Raw genomic sequence first — 15483 nt, 5'->3', positions numbered from 1 at the left:
AAATTACCACAAATTTCCCTCTGACTACAGACAAACCTGCGCATGTAAAAAAAGGTTTATGGAATTGCATGCCCTTGATATGAGAAAGTAACATTGATTTTATGTGTATAATTAATAACAAATGACCTAAATTTATATGCTGTATATTTTTTATTCAAATCTGAAAAAGATGACAAAAAAGCAATTACCTGAGTTCCACATGTTACGGTCCACCCATTTACAAACATATCATCATCTACTGTCTATTGTTCCTCTATTGGCTAACATGTCAATTTGAGTCGAGTTCACCTTTAATATCTGGGAAACATCTCAAAACATTACCACAACTTAGTTTATTTTGGTACTCTCTGCAAATTTGATTAAATTGCACAGCAAATTCAAACTTTAATCCTTCATGCTTTAAAACTTGAGGTTCAAATATTTTAAAACAAAATTAATTTGAAAAATGTATCTAGGTCCTGTCTTACTTTAAATTATTCTCAAGGGCACAGGTTTGTCTGAAGTCTTTCTTATGTAGATCCAAGTAAGTGATAGCTATACTTGTTTACATTTAGAAATAAATGGCTGTAGTTATGGTAACACAATTAAAAAAAATCAGTTTTTATATGACAACTACTAGGTACCTTCAAGAAATAAAGTGCCGGAATACAAGTTTTCTTTCAATGCATCATTTAATATGAATTGAATGCACAACTATTTTGCAGCTGGTCCGTTTCTGTAAAACTTAATGTATCAATGCAAAAACAGGAAGTGGATGGCAAAAGAAATTTTCATTTAATTTCATATCACAAATGGGTGTCTTCAAGAAATGCGAACATTTTGAAAGAGCAATCAAAGGAACCAAGGTTATGGCGGTAGTCAAAAGAATGTAATCAAGGGACAAAGACCAGACATGGAAAACAGACATACACAACAAAGAACATACAGTAACTAAAATCATATATACAAAGTAACAAAAGCAAATGAGCAACTCGGACTCTACTAAAAACTGGGAGCATGGACCATGTGTACCGGTAGGGTAAGCGTCCTCTGCTTTTCCAGAAACACCCGCCGAGTTGCTCATAAAAAAGCAAGTCGGGGTAGGAAAAAACATATTCAAGGAATTTCAATATACAAAATACAAAAGATGATTTGATAGTAATAATTTCCTTGATTTCAGGTAGATATTAAAGATTTACAGTAAAATCTTACTTTACTTTGCAAATTGCAACATTATTGCAAATACAAATACTGCGTGAGTTTTTTCATGTAAAAGATATAATCATATTGGTTTAATGTCACAATGTACAGCTTGTAATGTAATATAAAATATACTGAAAGCAAATATTTTACCGGTTACAAAATTGAAGGAAAGTTTATAAAGAATGCACCCATATCTTCCTTTATAATAAAAAAAAACTCTGCAGTATTGGGGCAGTTTTAACATATACAGTCTTGGATAAGGCCTATCTCTCTGTAGAGACACACTTTGTACATCTAAATTTAAAGTTACATGTATAGAATTCACCGTTCTTCTTAAACATTTGTGGTGATATCACATGGTAGAATTTATATACATACACATATTTTACCCCAGTCAATGCAACTACCCTGTTTGTCCATTCGTTACACTTTTCGTAACAAATCTTCAATTAGAGGGAATACTTAGATATTTGGTATATTGCTTTTGCATGATGGCTTGTACAGTGTCTCCCCTTTTCAAGTTCCTCGCTAATCTACTTTCTGTTTACCGATCGAACCTTGTCGTCCTTCCTTAAGTACATAGGGGATATTCTTAGCATAACTTAGCCTGCAACCTCTTGTTTTTTGTTTTGTTTTTGTTTTTGTTTTTGTATTTTTTTCATACATTCTTGCTGCGCTTGTTCTGAATATCATACTTTAAACTGACAATTATTAGTAATTGTTTCAAATTAATCATATTCATAAAATGAGAGACGAGTCTTTTTTACTATCTTAATAAAAGTATTTTAATTAATTAAATTTAAAATACATGTTTTACTGTAACTTTTAAATTATAGGTAAAGGTGAAATTTAATTTGATTTTGTTTTATGAAGTAATCCATTAGGAATTGCTTATCAAACATTCAATGTATGCCAACAAAATTTTCCACCTTTCCATAACTTATTTTCAAAATGTTGGCATAGGTTGATTGAACACACAAACACATCCTTTCTCAAAGTTTTTTTTCCATATATATCATTATTATTAAATGCACGATTAAAGAGAGGTAAATTAAATAGAAAACATTAAAATTCATTGGAAAGGTGTGGTAGCTCTTTATCTTGTGCAAAATTTTGTTGCTTTGTTAGGGAACATTATAATCATTTTCTGACGATCACCAAATCTTTATACTATTTTGTACGATATATGCATTACACTAAAACAAAACAAAATCAATGGCAAAAAATAAGTTGTGCCATCCATACCATACATTTGCCTAATTTTTACATGGACTTATACACATAATTCACATTTACGAGTTAAGGTGTATAATGTGCCTTCCAATTTTCCTTTCATTGTAATTTCCATTTTTAGGTGTGCGGATGTGGATTGATTGCAGAGCTGACTCGGCGAACAACCCCTCCCCTAAAATTGGAGATTTTTGTTTTGCTTGAAATCTTAATTTTTCACAAATTCTGCTCCCCCCCTTTAAAAAAATTTACTGGCTTTGCCCAGCAATTAGTTCTATTTCCAACCCAACTGAAATCATTGATCCGCCTCTTATGTACGGTGGGATTTAAAACAAATATACTTATTTTTACGGTTTGGAGTCAAAATGAAATGTTTTAGGTTCAAGCGAATAGGGTCAATTTGAATCTTTTCTATTGACTTCTAGCGAAAGTTTCTCTAGACCCACTCGTGATAAATATTGACCGTTTCCAAATTTTTTATACATGATTGAAATTAAATGCTAGATGTATAGTTGAAACCAAGAAGGAGTAAAATACAAAAAAATATGGTTTTAATTTCTGTTCTATTTCTTGAAAACGTGAACACGTTGAGATCCTTTACCTCGGTAAACCTGCTTCCAGTTGGTAGTTAGGTAGGGATATCTAATATTACCATAAAATCTTGCGCCATTAAATTGTAAATATTCATGATGATAATCGTACATCACACCTATTGTTAAAGACGCCCCCTGCTTAGCAACGCACCATGACCTGGCTATTGCAATGATATCTCCCCATGGGTTCAACGCATCTCCGTATCTTCCTAAACCCGAATGTTCTACAGAGCTAAATGTCAAAATAGCATCAAATTCTCCTAAGGTATTATTCAGGAAGCTCATTCGGAACTCGTACGGAACCATCGTTTTGACCTGTGGATGTTCCGATTTTATTCGGCCATATTCAAGAGTCACAACTTCTTTTGCGCCTGCCTCTAATACGCAGGCTTCGACCCACGGATTTTCAGATCCAATGACGAGAACTCGACCATCTTTGATTCCTGTAGCATGCCTAATGCCATCTCGGAGAGCGTTTGTTTCACTCTTTCCATAATTGCCCTCCAATTTACCCTTTTTTGCTTGAGAAATCCAATTTTCGATTTGATCCTTCTTCCACAAGAAATCTCTAGCTTTTCTGCCGAGATACTTTTGATCGTAAAAAACGTACTTTACTGGAATACGTTTATTCATTGTAAATTCTTCCAGAAGATCTTCTGGAATCTGTTTAGGGGCATTTGGTAAACCATGACCTTTATCGATATATTCGTTTTTAAAAAGCGCCCTGCAGTTAATGGCGGCGGTTACGTGATCAAAATACGGCCCCGGAAATCCTCTTCTTTTCAGATCACATAGTTCGCCGCATGCTTGTTTTATTGAAGTAAGAGAGTAGTTTTCATCGATAGCCCACTTTTCTGTTATTATTCTTTCTACACTTCTAGAAATCTTTTTAACTTCTTCCGGCATAACAGTTTCAGGTGGTAGAAATCCCCATATAAAAAGTAGAAACACACAAAAAAATACTAAATACTTTAATCCGCTATGCATCTGATTCCTGCAAATATAAAAAAATGGATTTCAGAGGATCAAAGGATATCGCAGGGCACTTGGTATGGACAGGTGTTCTAATTGTTCATGGGTCGCTGCACACATATTCAAAACTGCGTTCTAATATGACGTGTTTTAAAGCTCTTTAGACCACAACCATGGTGAACAAATGATAAACACGTGACCATGGTTGTGGTCTAAAGAGCTTTAAAGCACGTCATATTAGAACGCAGTTTTTCGTGCAACTCATAGGCTGTGTCTAATAAAAAATATGAAGTCCTTTTACAATCGAAATAAATCACGGTAATTCCAGTTTATCATTGTTTTACCAATGGCTAGCCATTCATGTCGTTATTTAATCCCTCGCGATAAAACAATCGCATGCAATGGCCTGCCCGTGAAAAAAAAACAATGATAAAATGGAGTTTCCGTGATTTATTTCTTAATTCATCAGTTAAAGACATGTTTACACGGTTTCAGAATGCATCTTTACTGGCATATAAAGGGGTAGACGAAGATGGATGGTTTGGAAAGGTTCACAATTAAGACAGGCTACACTACTTTAAAATAGCCTCCTAAACCTTGGAATAGACATTTCAAAAATTTGTGAAATCAGTTGTTATATGACAAACTATTGATAACATGATGCGGTCTTCCAATTTTCGGGAAAAAACTGTTTTAAAGCTTGTTCACAAATGTACAATAAAACAGTAACCATTTCTCATTTTACTCAAGATTTTTAGCAGTAGGGACCGATGGAAAAACGGGATGGAATACGGAAAATGGAAAAAATGCGAATTATGTTTCCGTTCCGTTTTCCAATTCGCCTTTTAGCAACACAAATAAAATACTACCACTCTGTGACACTTTTATCACACATACATGTTTTAAGTGGTATTGATATTTTGGGCTATTTTGGCGGTCTATTTGACTCTTATTTTGTTTTATTTGAATGTGTAGAAAACTACATCGTGTTGTAACAATAAAATCCTGAATTACCTATAAATGTTGATTTATGATTTATGTCATACCGGTAGGACGCTTACCCTACCGGTACACCTGGTCCATGCTCCCAGTTTTTAGTAGAGTCTGAGTTGCTCATTTGCTTTTGTTACTATGTATATAGGATTTTAGTTACTTTATGTTCTTTGTTGTGCATTGTCTTTTTTCCATGTCTGATCTTTGTCCCTGAATTACATTCTTTTGATTACTGGTATAACCTTGGTTCCCTTGATTACTCCTTCATTTTACACAACTTTAAACGAAATATATGCGCCTTCGACTACATGTACTTTGTGTGTTTCTGGCTAACCAAAAGAATTCTTATCAGTTCTTCGGCTTTTATCATTTCGCCATTTTTAAATTTCTACTTCTCGAAGGCCATTTTCTTATTTCCTCTTAAAAATACTATCTTCGGTGACGTAGATCTCGTAGAAACACCTGCCGAGTTGCTCATAAAAAGTCAAGTCCGGGGTAGACAAACGAGGAAAGGAATACTATGACCCGTTGAATAAATCAGTTTTCATGGTGCAGATGGATACACCATAACGAACCACGAGTTCATGATGATGACCATAAAACTTCTGTAGTGATGACTTCAATCTTGTAGCAACATAACCCTGTTCCAGAAGCCTATTTGTTATTCGTTGTTACAAATCATGCTTATTTATGAGCTTATAATCTGCTTCATCAGCAAGCATGTTAACAGGCTATCCGTATCCGGTCATAAAGCGTAAGGTCTGGAAAATAATTTTGGTCGGGAGTTACTTTCATGAAATATTTAGGTCATTAAAGTTCTACTTGACAATGTAAGAAAAGCTACATGTTGACAATATAATCATGCAGTCGACATGCACCAAAATTACTGTAAAACGTTTTATAATTACCTGCAAATGCTAGATATGTCAAATTTTCACTCACAAAAAGTAAAAAAAAACTCGCTGGTATATTTCTGTATGACTTTATACATTGTTGTAGCTCTTTGTTTTAATTTGGGGATAAAAACAATATAACGATAATGGATGTGGTGAATATGTTAAAAAGGTTTTATTCTGGCTATTCCAACATTATGGATTGTGTAGGTAAAATGTAAGAAAACCTTGCTGGAGTAGCCAGAATTATTGTGTAAAAAAGGATTAACTTTCTTTTATACTTTATATAGGTGATTCTCTCTTTTTTAAGAAAACATACAATTATTTTAAATATATACTTTATTAATACATGCAAGTCTATCAATAGAACACGAACAAATTTGTAAAGTAGCACATGATGCACTTCATTGGAAACATCAAGTTATATTGTGTAAAGCAGAAGAGAATATTATCATCATATTAATATTCAGATAACAATCCCATCGGAATGAAAATTGTCAGTTCAAAGGCCATAGAAATAGGCCAGTATGTCATATATACTTACCTGTTTGTCTAATAAACACAGCTTTTTATTCCAGTTTGGTGAAATACTGACAACGGAAGCAAAACGATTTTCTCGATACGACATGCATATTTATTCAGGGTGAAATATTCTCAACCACTTAGAACGTGCTATTTTTCACTTATAAAGGAACTACGCGAGAAAAATAAACCACATCCGGTTTTCGACCCTCTCGGCCATTTCGAAGAAACGTCTTAATATTGCATATTATGAGCGATTTTTTTCTGATGTCGTTTTTTTCTTATATATTACACGAGAAAAACAAAGTTAGTCTCAGCTCTTGACATTTTATTTCTACCTTAGAGCTACTTGTTATATTGTACATGTCTGTCTCTCAACTAAAAAACTTGTTTCTATTTCTCAATAAAATATCTGGTTTTTTGTTTTTTGTTTTTTTTTTCTTGTTCAATGATTTTTCTCCGGTAAAGGGAATTTCATACATCGACATTGAAAAAAAAACAGGCCAAACCATTTAAACGTAAACAACATCTACTAGAAACCCGATCACTGTAAACATGGCCGACTTTTCATAATGTAAATATTGGGACAGAGAATTAAAATCTCACCGGAATTTAACGATTCAATATTTAGGGAGAAGCCGTTTGGCTAAACGAATGAGCAAATCATTTAAGACAATTTAAACGACGGTAGGTGTCAATAAAGTCGTAAACAAATATTTTTATTCAAATTTTAAGTAGCACTCCAGCTAAGGATCATGCAAAATGTGATTCATGGGTAAAAAGCCTACATATTTTTATTTTTGATATTTTGTTTGAAATGTCATGGGAAACAGAAATTAACATGTGGTTTTTTTTATATAACCCGTGCTCTTAGGAGATAAAAATTATATAGATTGCACTGTAGATTTCGAAAAAAGGGAAATAACTCTGTAAATGACACTCAAATACAATAGAATCTACTGGATTTTCAATGTTGTTATCTCCTAAGAGCAGGCAGATTTGAATGAATAATTACACATTTCACAGTATAAACCCATAAAACAACTTAATTACAAAAATAAAAATATGTAGTCTTTTTTAGTGTGTATCACATTTTTCAGATTTTGCGTGATACTTACAAAGGCAGGTACTTAACAGTATCTTTTTTATGTGACGCCAAGTATAGTGAAGGCAGTGTTGCCATAGATGTCAAAGTAGAGAAGGGGTTCGATTCCTGATGGGTGAGCGACCAATTTTTTTTTAAATTTTTATTTTGCTTTATTACTTATATATTTTACCGCCAATATTCAGCTCATTACGTTTCCAAATACATGTTTATCTGTTCTATGTAATTCCGGATCATGCATATTAACAGTTACATTGTATAAAGTATACACGTCCTGTCCATTGATTTCCTGGTACGTCAGCTGGTAGGTCGCGACACAAATGGGGACAGATTATGTTATTGGTTTAAATATCATAATTGCTTTTGATTCGAGATTATTTTGGGCATATAAGCAGTGAGTTTTATTTCATCATTAAGTCAGTCTGTAGTCGAATGATAAAGAAACAAGATATTTGAAGTACGTAGTTGTAGGGTAATTCTGAAAATGAATAACAAAATATATACACTGAATAAGAATAATTGAAGTGTTTCTGTGTAAGGAACAAGAAATTAGACTACTCATTATACCATTGCTGAATACCCGTTGGTCACGTTTGAGCCGTGGCATAAATCCGTACGTTTATCAGTGATGCGGTCAATTAGAGTGTAACCTCTGCTTGTGGTGGCTAAAAATCGACAACACTAGTATCTGACCTTATAATATAGCTTTTCAAATAAGCTACCTCTGCTTAAATCATTCAGTTACGCACTGATATTGAACCATTGCTGATAAAGCCAAGTATTTGCAGACTATGTTAGTCAAGGAAATACATAAAATAACAGCACAGTATATGGCCAGTTCAGGCGTCCATTGCTTCCGTGGCCCATCTCATTCAATCCGGTGCGTCGGTCTAAGGTATTCAATTAAGCACTGGTATTGTGTAACGGAAGTTTTCATTTTGTCATACGTTACAATACAATGCCGTCGCTGTATCCAGAGATATAACTCTGATACGAACTCCAGGGCGCTTTGATCACATACTCCCAGTACATGACATAATCTTTGGTGGCAGCGGTATGATACAGCGCGGTTTGCGTGCACACAAGATGGAATATTTCCAAGACATTGGCCAACAGATTAGTATGCTTGAAGACGAAGAAAACAGTAAAATGAATGGTATGCACAATTCGAGCTCGGGAAGAATTACACATTCCGCACCAAGAGTTTAGGCAAAAGATCAAAGTGATTTTGGTGTTATCCGATCTCATCAAACAAACGTCTCTGAATGTTCACCAAGCCCTGTCCAAAGAACAATCCATGACAGGCTACAGAGTACATCGCTGATAGACGGCTTTAATATAAATCCGAAAACACGTGCTACACATCCATATTCAATAAGTGCAGAAACAATGATACTCGCTGTCAAGAGAGAGACAGGGTAACAACAAGATAAGGAACTGAAACCTTTGCGGAAGGGTGCGACTCATCATGACAGGACAAAGCGTCATAAATGACCTCTAAGACCACGAAAAGGGCTTACACTTGGCAACATCCCTGAGAGGACAGACACGGTGTGTTTTCAGCGACTTACCCCCTGAAAATATTGTGAGTTGTGAAACAGTGATGAAAGCCTTAGAGTAAAGGTTTGCCCCGCCGAACCAGACGGATCTGAATTGGGTGTAACTTAAAGAAAAAAAAACGAAGAGCAAGTGAGAACCTTCCGAGCTTGGACAAGCTATAGGGCGATTAGCTAACAAGGCATAGTAAAACGCCCCGGTTGAAGTAAGAGAACCTAAGGAGCATTTATTGGATGCCCTGGTAGACGCTAATATCAGATTACGAATAAGAAAATCTGAATCAAACAATTAGTCTGGTGGTAGAGTTTGAGGCTTTCTACAAAGCTACAGGAAACGCAGACAAACATCATGGAACCAATGAGCTTGGGGGCAGCTTCATTAAATATAGAAGCTGGGGTTTACGTAGACAGCAAGGTGAATGTGCGCAATGCCAAAATATAAGCCAACACAGGTGCAACAATTACCTTCGTATCTCATCAATAGTTTTATGCGCTTCCACTGAAACAACACCCTTACCTGCAAACAGTAAACCAGAGAATCATGTCAGCAAACGGATTGAGCTTAATATTGCATGAAAAGGATTGTGAAAAGTGAAAAACAATTTAAGATTGAAGCATAGGTGGCAGATTTATCTACATATGGTATTCTTGGTTTGGACTTTATGAAGGAGCATCATTGTAGCATTGACCTTCATCAAGACGTATTAAAATTCTTCTTCAAACTGCAGTTTGCTGGAAAAATGGGATTCTTCAGAGTCTCTGTTATCGATGATATAACTATATCTCCATCTACAGGGACAGTGCTCTTTGGGAAGATTATTGATTTTAAAGACGCTACAGATTGTCATGAAGGTATCCTAGAACTGGGTGATAAATTTGTTGAACGTAACTAAAACTTAAGTATCAGTAAAGGAATATGTCCCTATTCTTCCGACGAATGTATCTGAAGGTGTAAAGATGATAAAGCAAACAAAGAATCAAGCGTCGAATTAGATTAAGAATTACAAAATCTTTTAAAGAAAGCTAGTGATGAACTGACCATGGAACAAAAGGAAAGAGTTCTTGAGGAAGCTATATTTGCTCTTATTGACAAGGATCTTGCTTGCACTACTATTGTGCAGCACAAAATCGACACTGGGGCTATTCAGCCAGTGAAGCATTAGCAAACGCCGCCAAGGACACGAAGTCGGTCGTCATATTGATGGCATGCTACGACGTCGTGTCTTCAGGAATTGTTTTGGTACGAGAGAAAGGCGGGTCGACTCGTTTGCGTCAATTATCTCAGTTTTAATTATCAACCATTGAAAGACGCGTATCCACTGCCACGCATAGAAGATTTACTGGAACAACTGAGTGCGCAGTGTATTGCATGACAGGTGGAAGTGGCAGACCAAGAATGGTTTTTTGCAACTCGCAGGGGATTATTTTAGTTCCAAAAAATGCCATTTTGATTAGCTTGTGCACCAACCACGTTTTAACGCCTTATGGAGACATTCATGACTATCTTAGTATATCTTGATGACATTATTGTCGTAGGAAGAAGTTTTGAGGAAATGCTAGACAATCTGGTACAGGTATTCAACCGTTAAAAGAATCAGGCCTTAAATTAAAACCAAAAAAGTGTCAATTATTTGCAAAGACAGTCAACTTTACTGACATGTTGTTAGTCAAGATGGTGTTGCAACTGATCCAGACAAGATAGACGCTTTTTGAAGCTGAACATAACCACACTTCATAGAGACGGTCTTATCTTGGTCTATGTAGTAACTATCAACGTTTTATAGAAAATTTTGCGGAGAAAATCAAATGTTTGCACAGTCTCATGGTCATGGGAAAAGAATACCTTGGACGAAAGACTGCCAGCATGCTTTGAAAATACTGAAATCAAAACTCATAAAAGCATCAATTCTTTGTCATCAAGACTTCAGCAAGCATTTTATTCTAGACAGTGGTGTAAGCCACGGCTCCATCCGAACTGTTCTGTCACAAGACATTGGTGGAATGGAAAGGGTTATTGCATATGGCAGTAGAATTTTCTCTAAAAGCGAGCGTAAGTACTGCTTTTTTAGAAAACAGTCGTTCATTTTGTTAAACATTTCCCACACTTCCTTTATGGTAGGAGATTTCTGGTTAGGGCAGACCACAGCTACTTGCAGTGGTTGATGAACTTTAAAAACGCTGAGGGTCGATTGGCGTACTGGCTCGAAGTCTTGACTTCGTATGATATGGATATAAAACAGAAGTGGAAGTTTGCAAAAGTAGCAAAGAGGGTAAAGAGTGAATGATAGTGCCTCTGACGGAAAGACGAACAGTTCTTCAGCAATGCCATGATAACAAAACATCTGGGCATTTATGTATAAAGAAGACCCTGTGTAGAATAAAGGATAGGTTCTATTGGCCAGGCTTACGACAGGACGTAGTTGCTTATGTATCAGGATGTAAAGCATGCAGCAAGGAAAAACGTCCAAATAAGCGGAAGCGTGCGCCAATGCAGCTGAAAAGACCTAGTTATCCAATGGAGAGAGTTGCGATGGATATCTTTGGAGAACTCCCAGAAACAAATGAAGGATATAAATTCATACTTGTAATAAGTGATTATTACAGCAAGTGGACCGACAGTTTCCCATTCGAGACATGAATTTGTCAACTATTGCGCACACTTTGGTACGGAAGTTGTTAAGCGTTTTGGTGTACCAACTGCCGTTCACTTTGTCCAAGGTGTACAATTCGAAAGTGATTTTTTTTAAATGTCAGCTGCTAGATATCAGAAACACTCGAACCACACCCTACCACCCGTAATCTGACGGAATGGACGAGAGATTCAATGGTACATTAGCCAAAATGCAGACCGCTTATGTAGTTGAACCCATTCGAACTGGGATAGTTTACTTCCTTATGTTATAATGGCCCATTGATCAGCAATCCATGAAAAAACCGGCTGCACACCTAACGGCATGATGCTAGATCGAGACATTGCTACACCAGTATTTACATGCTTCCAAATTATTTCAAGAAAATTCGACATTACAAATGGATTTGGAAACACCCAGAACGTATGGAGGAGGCCCACCATTTTGTTAGCTAAAATATAGCTCAAGAAATGCTAAGCCAGAAAAAGTCTCATGACTGAACGTTAAATTGGCACTTTTTTGAAAGTTTTTGTATTCTTTCCTAATTGGAAAGAGGACCAATCCTCTAAATTTACATCCTACTGTCGAAGTCTTTTTCGAGTATTCAAAACCATTCAGTAAATTACCTTGTTAATCGTGGTAAGCGGGGTCGAGCCCAAGTCGTACACATTGACAGGGTGAAATTGTATAAGGATCAGCTTTTGAAGGGAAAGAATGCCCAGGATGAAAAAATTTTGACCGGAGTGGTGCTAGTGCACCAGAAACTGGAAATCGGATTTTCTGATTGAACAATGTTCAAATGATATCGACTCTCTAACGGATTAAGAGGTGATCCGCCCGGTTCGGCACGGCCGCATAGGTTAACAAAGCAACCGCTGCGGCAAATGATTTTGTGAATTTTAATTACATGATTGCGCTACAGTGTATAAGGCTGTAAGGCTGATTGATTGTTGGGGTTTCACGCTCAAGCAGCAATGTTTCAGCTATAATCAGGCGATGAACATGAAATGGATGATTAAATGAAGATGAAATGATGATGATGATGATGATGATGATGAAAATTGGATGGGGCACAAAGATAATAGTGTCGACAAATTATGATTGCCCCTAGAAATGGGGAGGGATGGGTAGGGTCGGGCAATTAAGCCTCCTGTGGCAATGCGCAAAGGTTCCGAGTCCTATCGAATACCGCAGCAGTGTCCTTTAACGTGCAAGGAACGTGGCATCTTTCCCAACACGATGCACCACTATGGCTTGCGGTAAGGTGTTCCGTATTATAGTCTGACAACCCCAGCATGTAACACGCCAGGGGCACATTCCACCACCTGGGGCATACAACCCAGTTCTGTGGGCAGAGCTTCCTAGCCCCAGGCAAGGGTTCTGAGCATTATTTAGTCCCCTAGTCTGATAAGAAGGAAACGATATTTTCAGGACCAGAGGGGCATTCTTGTGTCAGAGAGTGAAGAAGAAGAATGGGATAATTTTTGGAAACTAACTACACGAGAAGTTGTTATCAGATGAATCACTGTTATCCGGCAGGTAGCTGTGGCTAGCTTAAGAAACACAACAGAGAACTGTAGATAGCAAAGAGACAAACTAGACATTTGTATACCCGGTATGCCATTAAATGCAAAGGATTCGCTGGTCAGAATTGGTAATTTTGTTTTTGTTTGGCATGATATATGTACAGATTGTATGTCTTTCGGATGAGATGTTAAACCGAGGTCCCGTGTGTAGGAAAAAAATGCTACGTCCTATGCACGTTTAAGATCCCTTTCAACAGCTCGTCTGAGTAGGCAATCTGTGGACAGTTGTTAAGCAAATTTATTCATGACCGGAGTTTCGGAAGAACCCTTCCTGGTAGCTTCAAAATTTATTTCTTTGTCATTCGGTCCCATTGGTTTAAATTCACAAAAAATACTAATAGTTTCATATCTTTTCAATTTGAGCATAGAACATTTTCTGTAGGTTTAGTAATGTAATCTTAATTGATTGTAGAAGCCCTGCGTGATTTAGACAAGTTGAGGAAGTCAGTGATCATGGTATCTACTAACATGTCATTAGGTAAAACATTCCGAACTTTTTTTATCAAAGAATACCAAATTTTGAAGCTTTATATATAGCAGGTGAAAAATGTGAGGGCGCATTTCTTGGAGGTGTGGGTATTGTAATGATTTTGCCTATTTTACTACCAACATATTCAACTCATTACGTTTCTAAATATTTATTTGTCTGTTGTTATGCAATTCCGGAATTCAAGCATATAAATGGTTACATTCTGTAAAGTATTAACGTCCTGCCCATTAATTTCCTGGTACGACAGTTGGTATGTCCCGACATAAATCGGGGCAAACTATGTTATTGGATTAGAGCTTACAATTGCTTTTGGGTCGAAAATATTTTGGTATATTAGCGGTGAATTTTAGTTTAAGTACTGGTATTGTGCAACGGTAATTTTCATTTTGATACACGTTAAATTACAATGCCGTCGCTGTATCCAGAGACATAACTCTGGTACGAATTCCAGGTCGCTTTGATCACATACCCCTGTACATGACAGTATTATGAACATGGTTAGTATTTACAAATATAGGCAGTTAAACTAAGTTAAACTAAAACAATAAGTTTCCGATTGTATTTTTAAAAAAATGTATTTATAAACAATGATAACTTGACAGCTATCCTAAACACTCATAGACGTAAATTACATCGAAAACCACAGGGGCTTGCCCCACTATCAAATACGCAGCCCGACTAGTATCTTGTCAGGCTGCATTTTTGATAGTGTTTGAACTAATTATATACAAAATTTTCAAAATATTCAAATTTGCAAATAAGATATGAACCATTTGATATTGGGGGACTACGGGTTTTGGACAAAACAAAAAGAAACAATACATGTAATAGTTTGGCCTACCTCTGGACAGAAAATTATTCCAATGCCAAAACGAAATAGGTTCCAAATAAAATTTCTTGATATCATATGAAGAAAATACAACCTTTCAACAGAAAAAATGAACAAATTAATTTACAAAATGAAATTAATCAAGGAGATTTATTTAAACTTGACATACCATGATCCATCAAGGCAATTCGAATATGTATCTTAAATACTGAACCTTGTCCTATGCATTCAATCATTGTATGTACATGATATGTGTGTATGTTGATCAAAAGTAGGCGTAATAAAGCTTATTATTAAGAATCATATTTGTAGTTTACTTCAAAAGTGTATGAATATTGTTTACATGTGTGAGAAAATGGTAAACGTGGATGTTCAGTACCATTCGCGTAATGATTTCGAATTCCTTCATTTGCAAGCTTTGCAATGGTATGAATATTAGGATGTCGTATGTCCTGGAAGGTCACAGTGAAACTCTGAAAATTATTTTTGAGCACGTAAAAGATCTCCGTCTGGTTGCAGAGTTACTTCCCTTTGATAAAAAGTTTAAAAAACGAAGTCAAAGACGGGAATATGGAACAAGGACTATTTGTTGATCAATGTCGCTGTTTAACTTAAGATTGTTCTAGGTTATATTTTTTATAGTTTAATTTCAATTTTAAATTCTGTTTTTAAATCGGGTCCTCTCGTGTTAACAGTGGGATAGTTTTTGAGCTCAATACACACATCTCAAGCGATTTTATTTTGCTCTACCGGGTAACCCAGGAGCTGCTTCGTGGAAGTATATTTGTCTATTTATGGATGAGCATCGACGTATCACGAAAGGGTAATCAAAGAAACCAAAATTCTAGCGGAAATCAAAAGAATGTAATCCAGGGACATAAACCAAACATGGAAGACAAACA

At 36.1% G+C, this 15483-nt stretch overlaps 1 protein-coding gene across 3 annotated transcripts; it reads right to left on the bottom strand.

Annotated features, from left to right (window-relative positions):
- Positions 1–2101: 2101 nt before the first annotated feature.
- LOC148610488 (uncharacterized) lies at positions 2102–15237 on the bottom strand. 3 transcript variants are annotated; one of them, XM_088595539.1, is made up of 2 exons: positions 14925–15237; positions 2102–3999 (listed from the first exon to the last, which is right to left on the bottom strand). In XM_088595539.1, coding segments are annotated over exons 1-2 (1026 nt in total). In that variant the 5' UTR covers positions 14927–15237; the 3' UTR covers positions 2102–2975. The 3 variants fall into 3 exon arrangements, with proteins under 3 accessions (XP_088451665.1, XP_088451666.1, XP_088451667.1); XM_088595540.1 differs by having other exon boundaries at positions 14961–15237; XM_088595541.1 differs by lacking the exon at positions 14925–15237 and adding an exon at positions 6408–6537.
- Between the last annotated feature and the right edge of the window lie 246 nt (positions 15238–15483).

Source organism: Perna viridis, chromosome 8, assembly GCF_037379345.1.
Source record: "Perna viridis isolate PV_CMFRI_1.1 ecotype Kerala chromosome 8, ASM3737934v1, whole genome shotgun sequence".
Lineage (NCBI taxonomy): Eukaryota > Metazoa > Mollusca > Bivalvia > Mytilida > Mytilidae > Perna > Perna viridis.
This window is presented reverse-complemented; position numbering and strand designations above follow the sequence as displayed.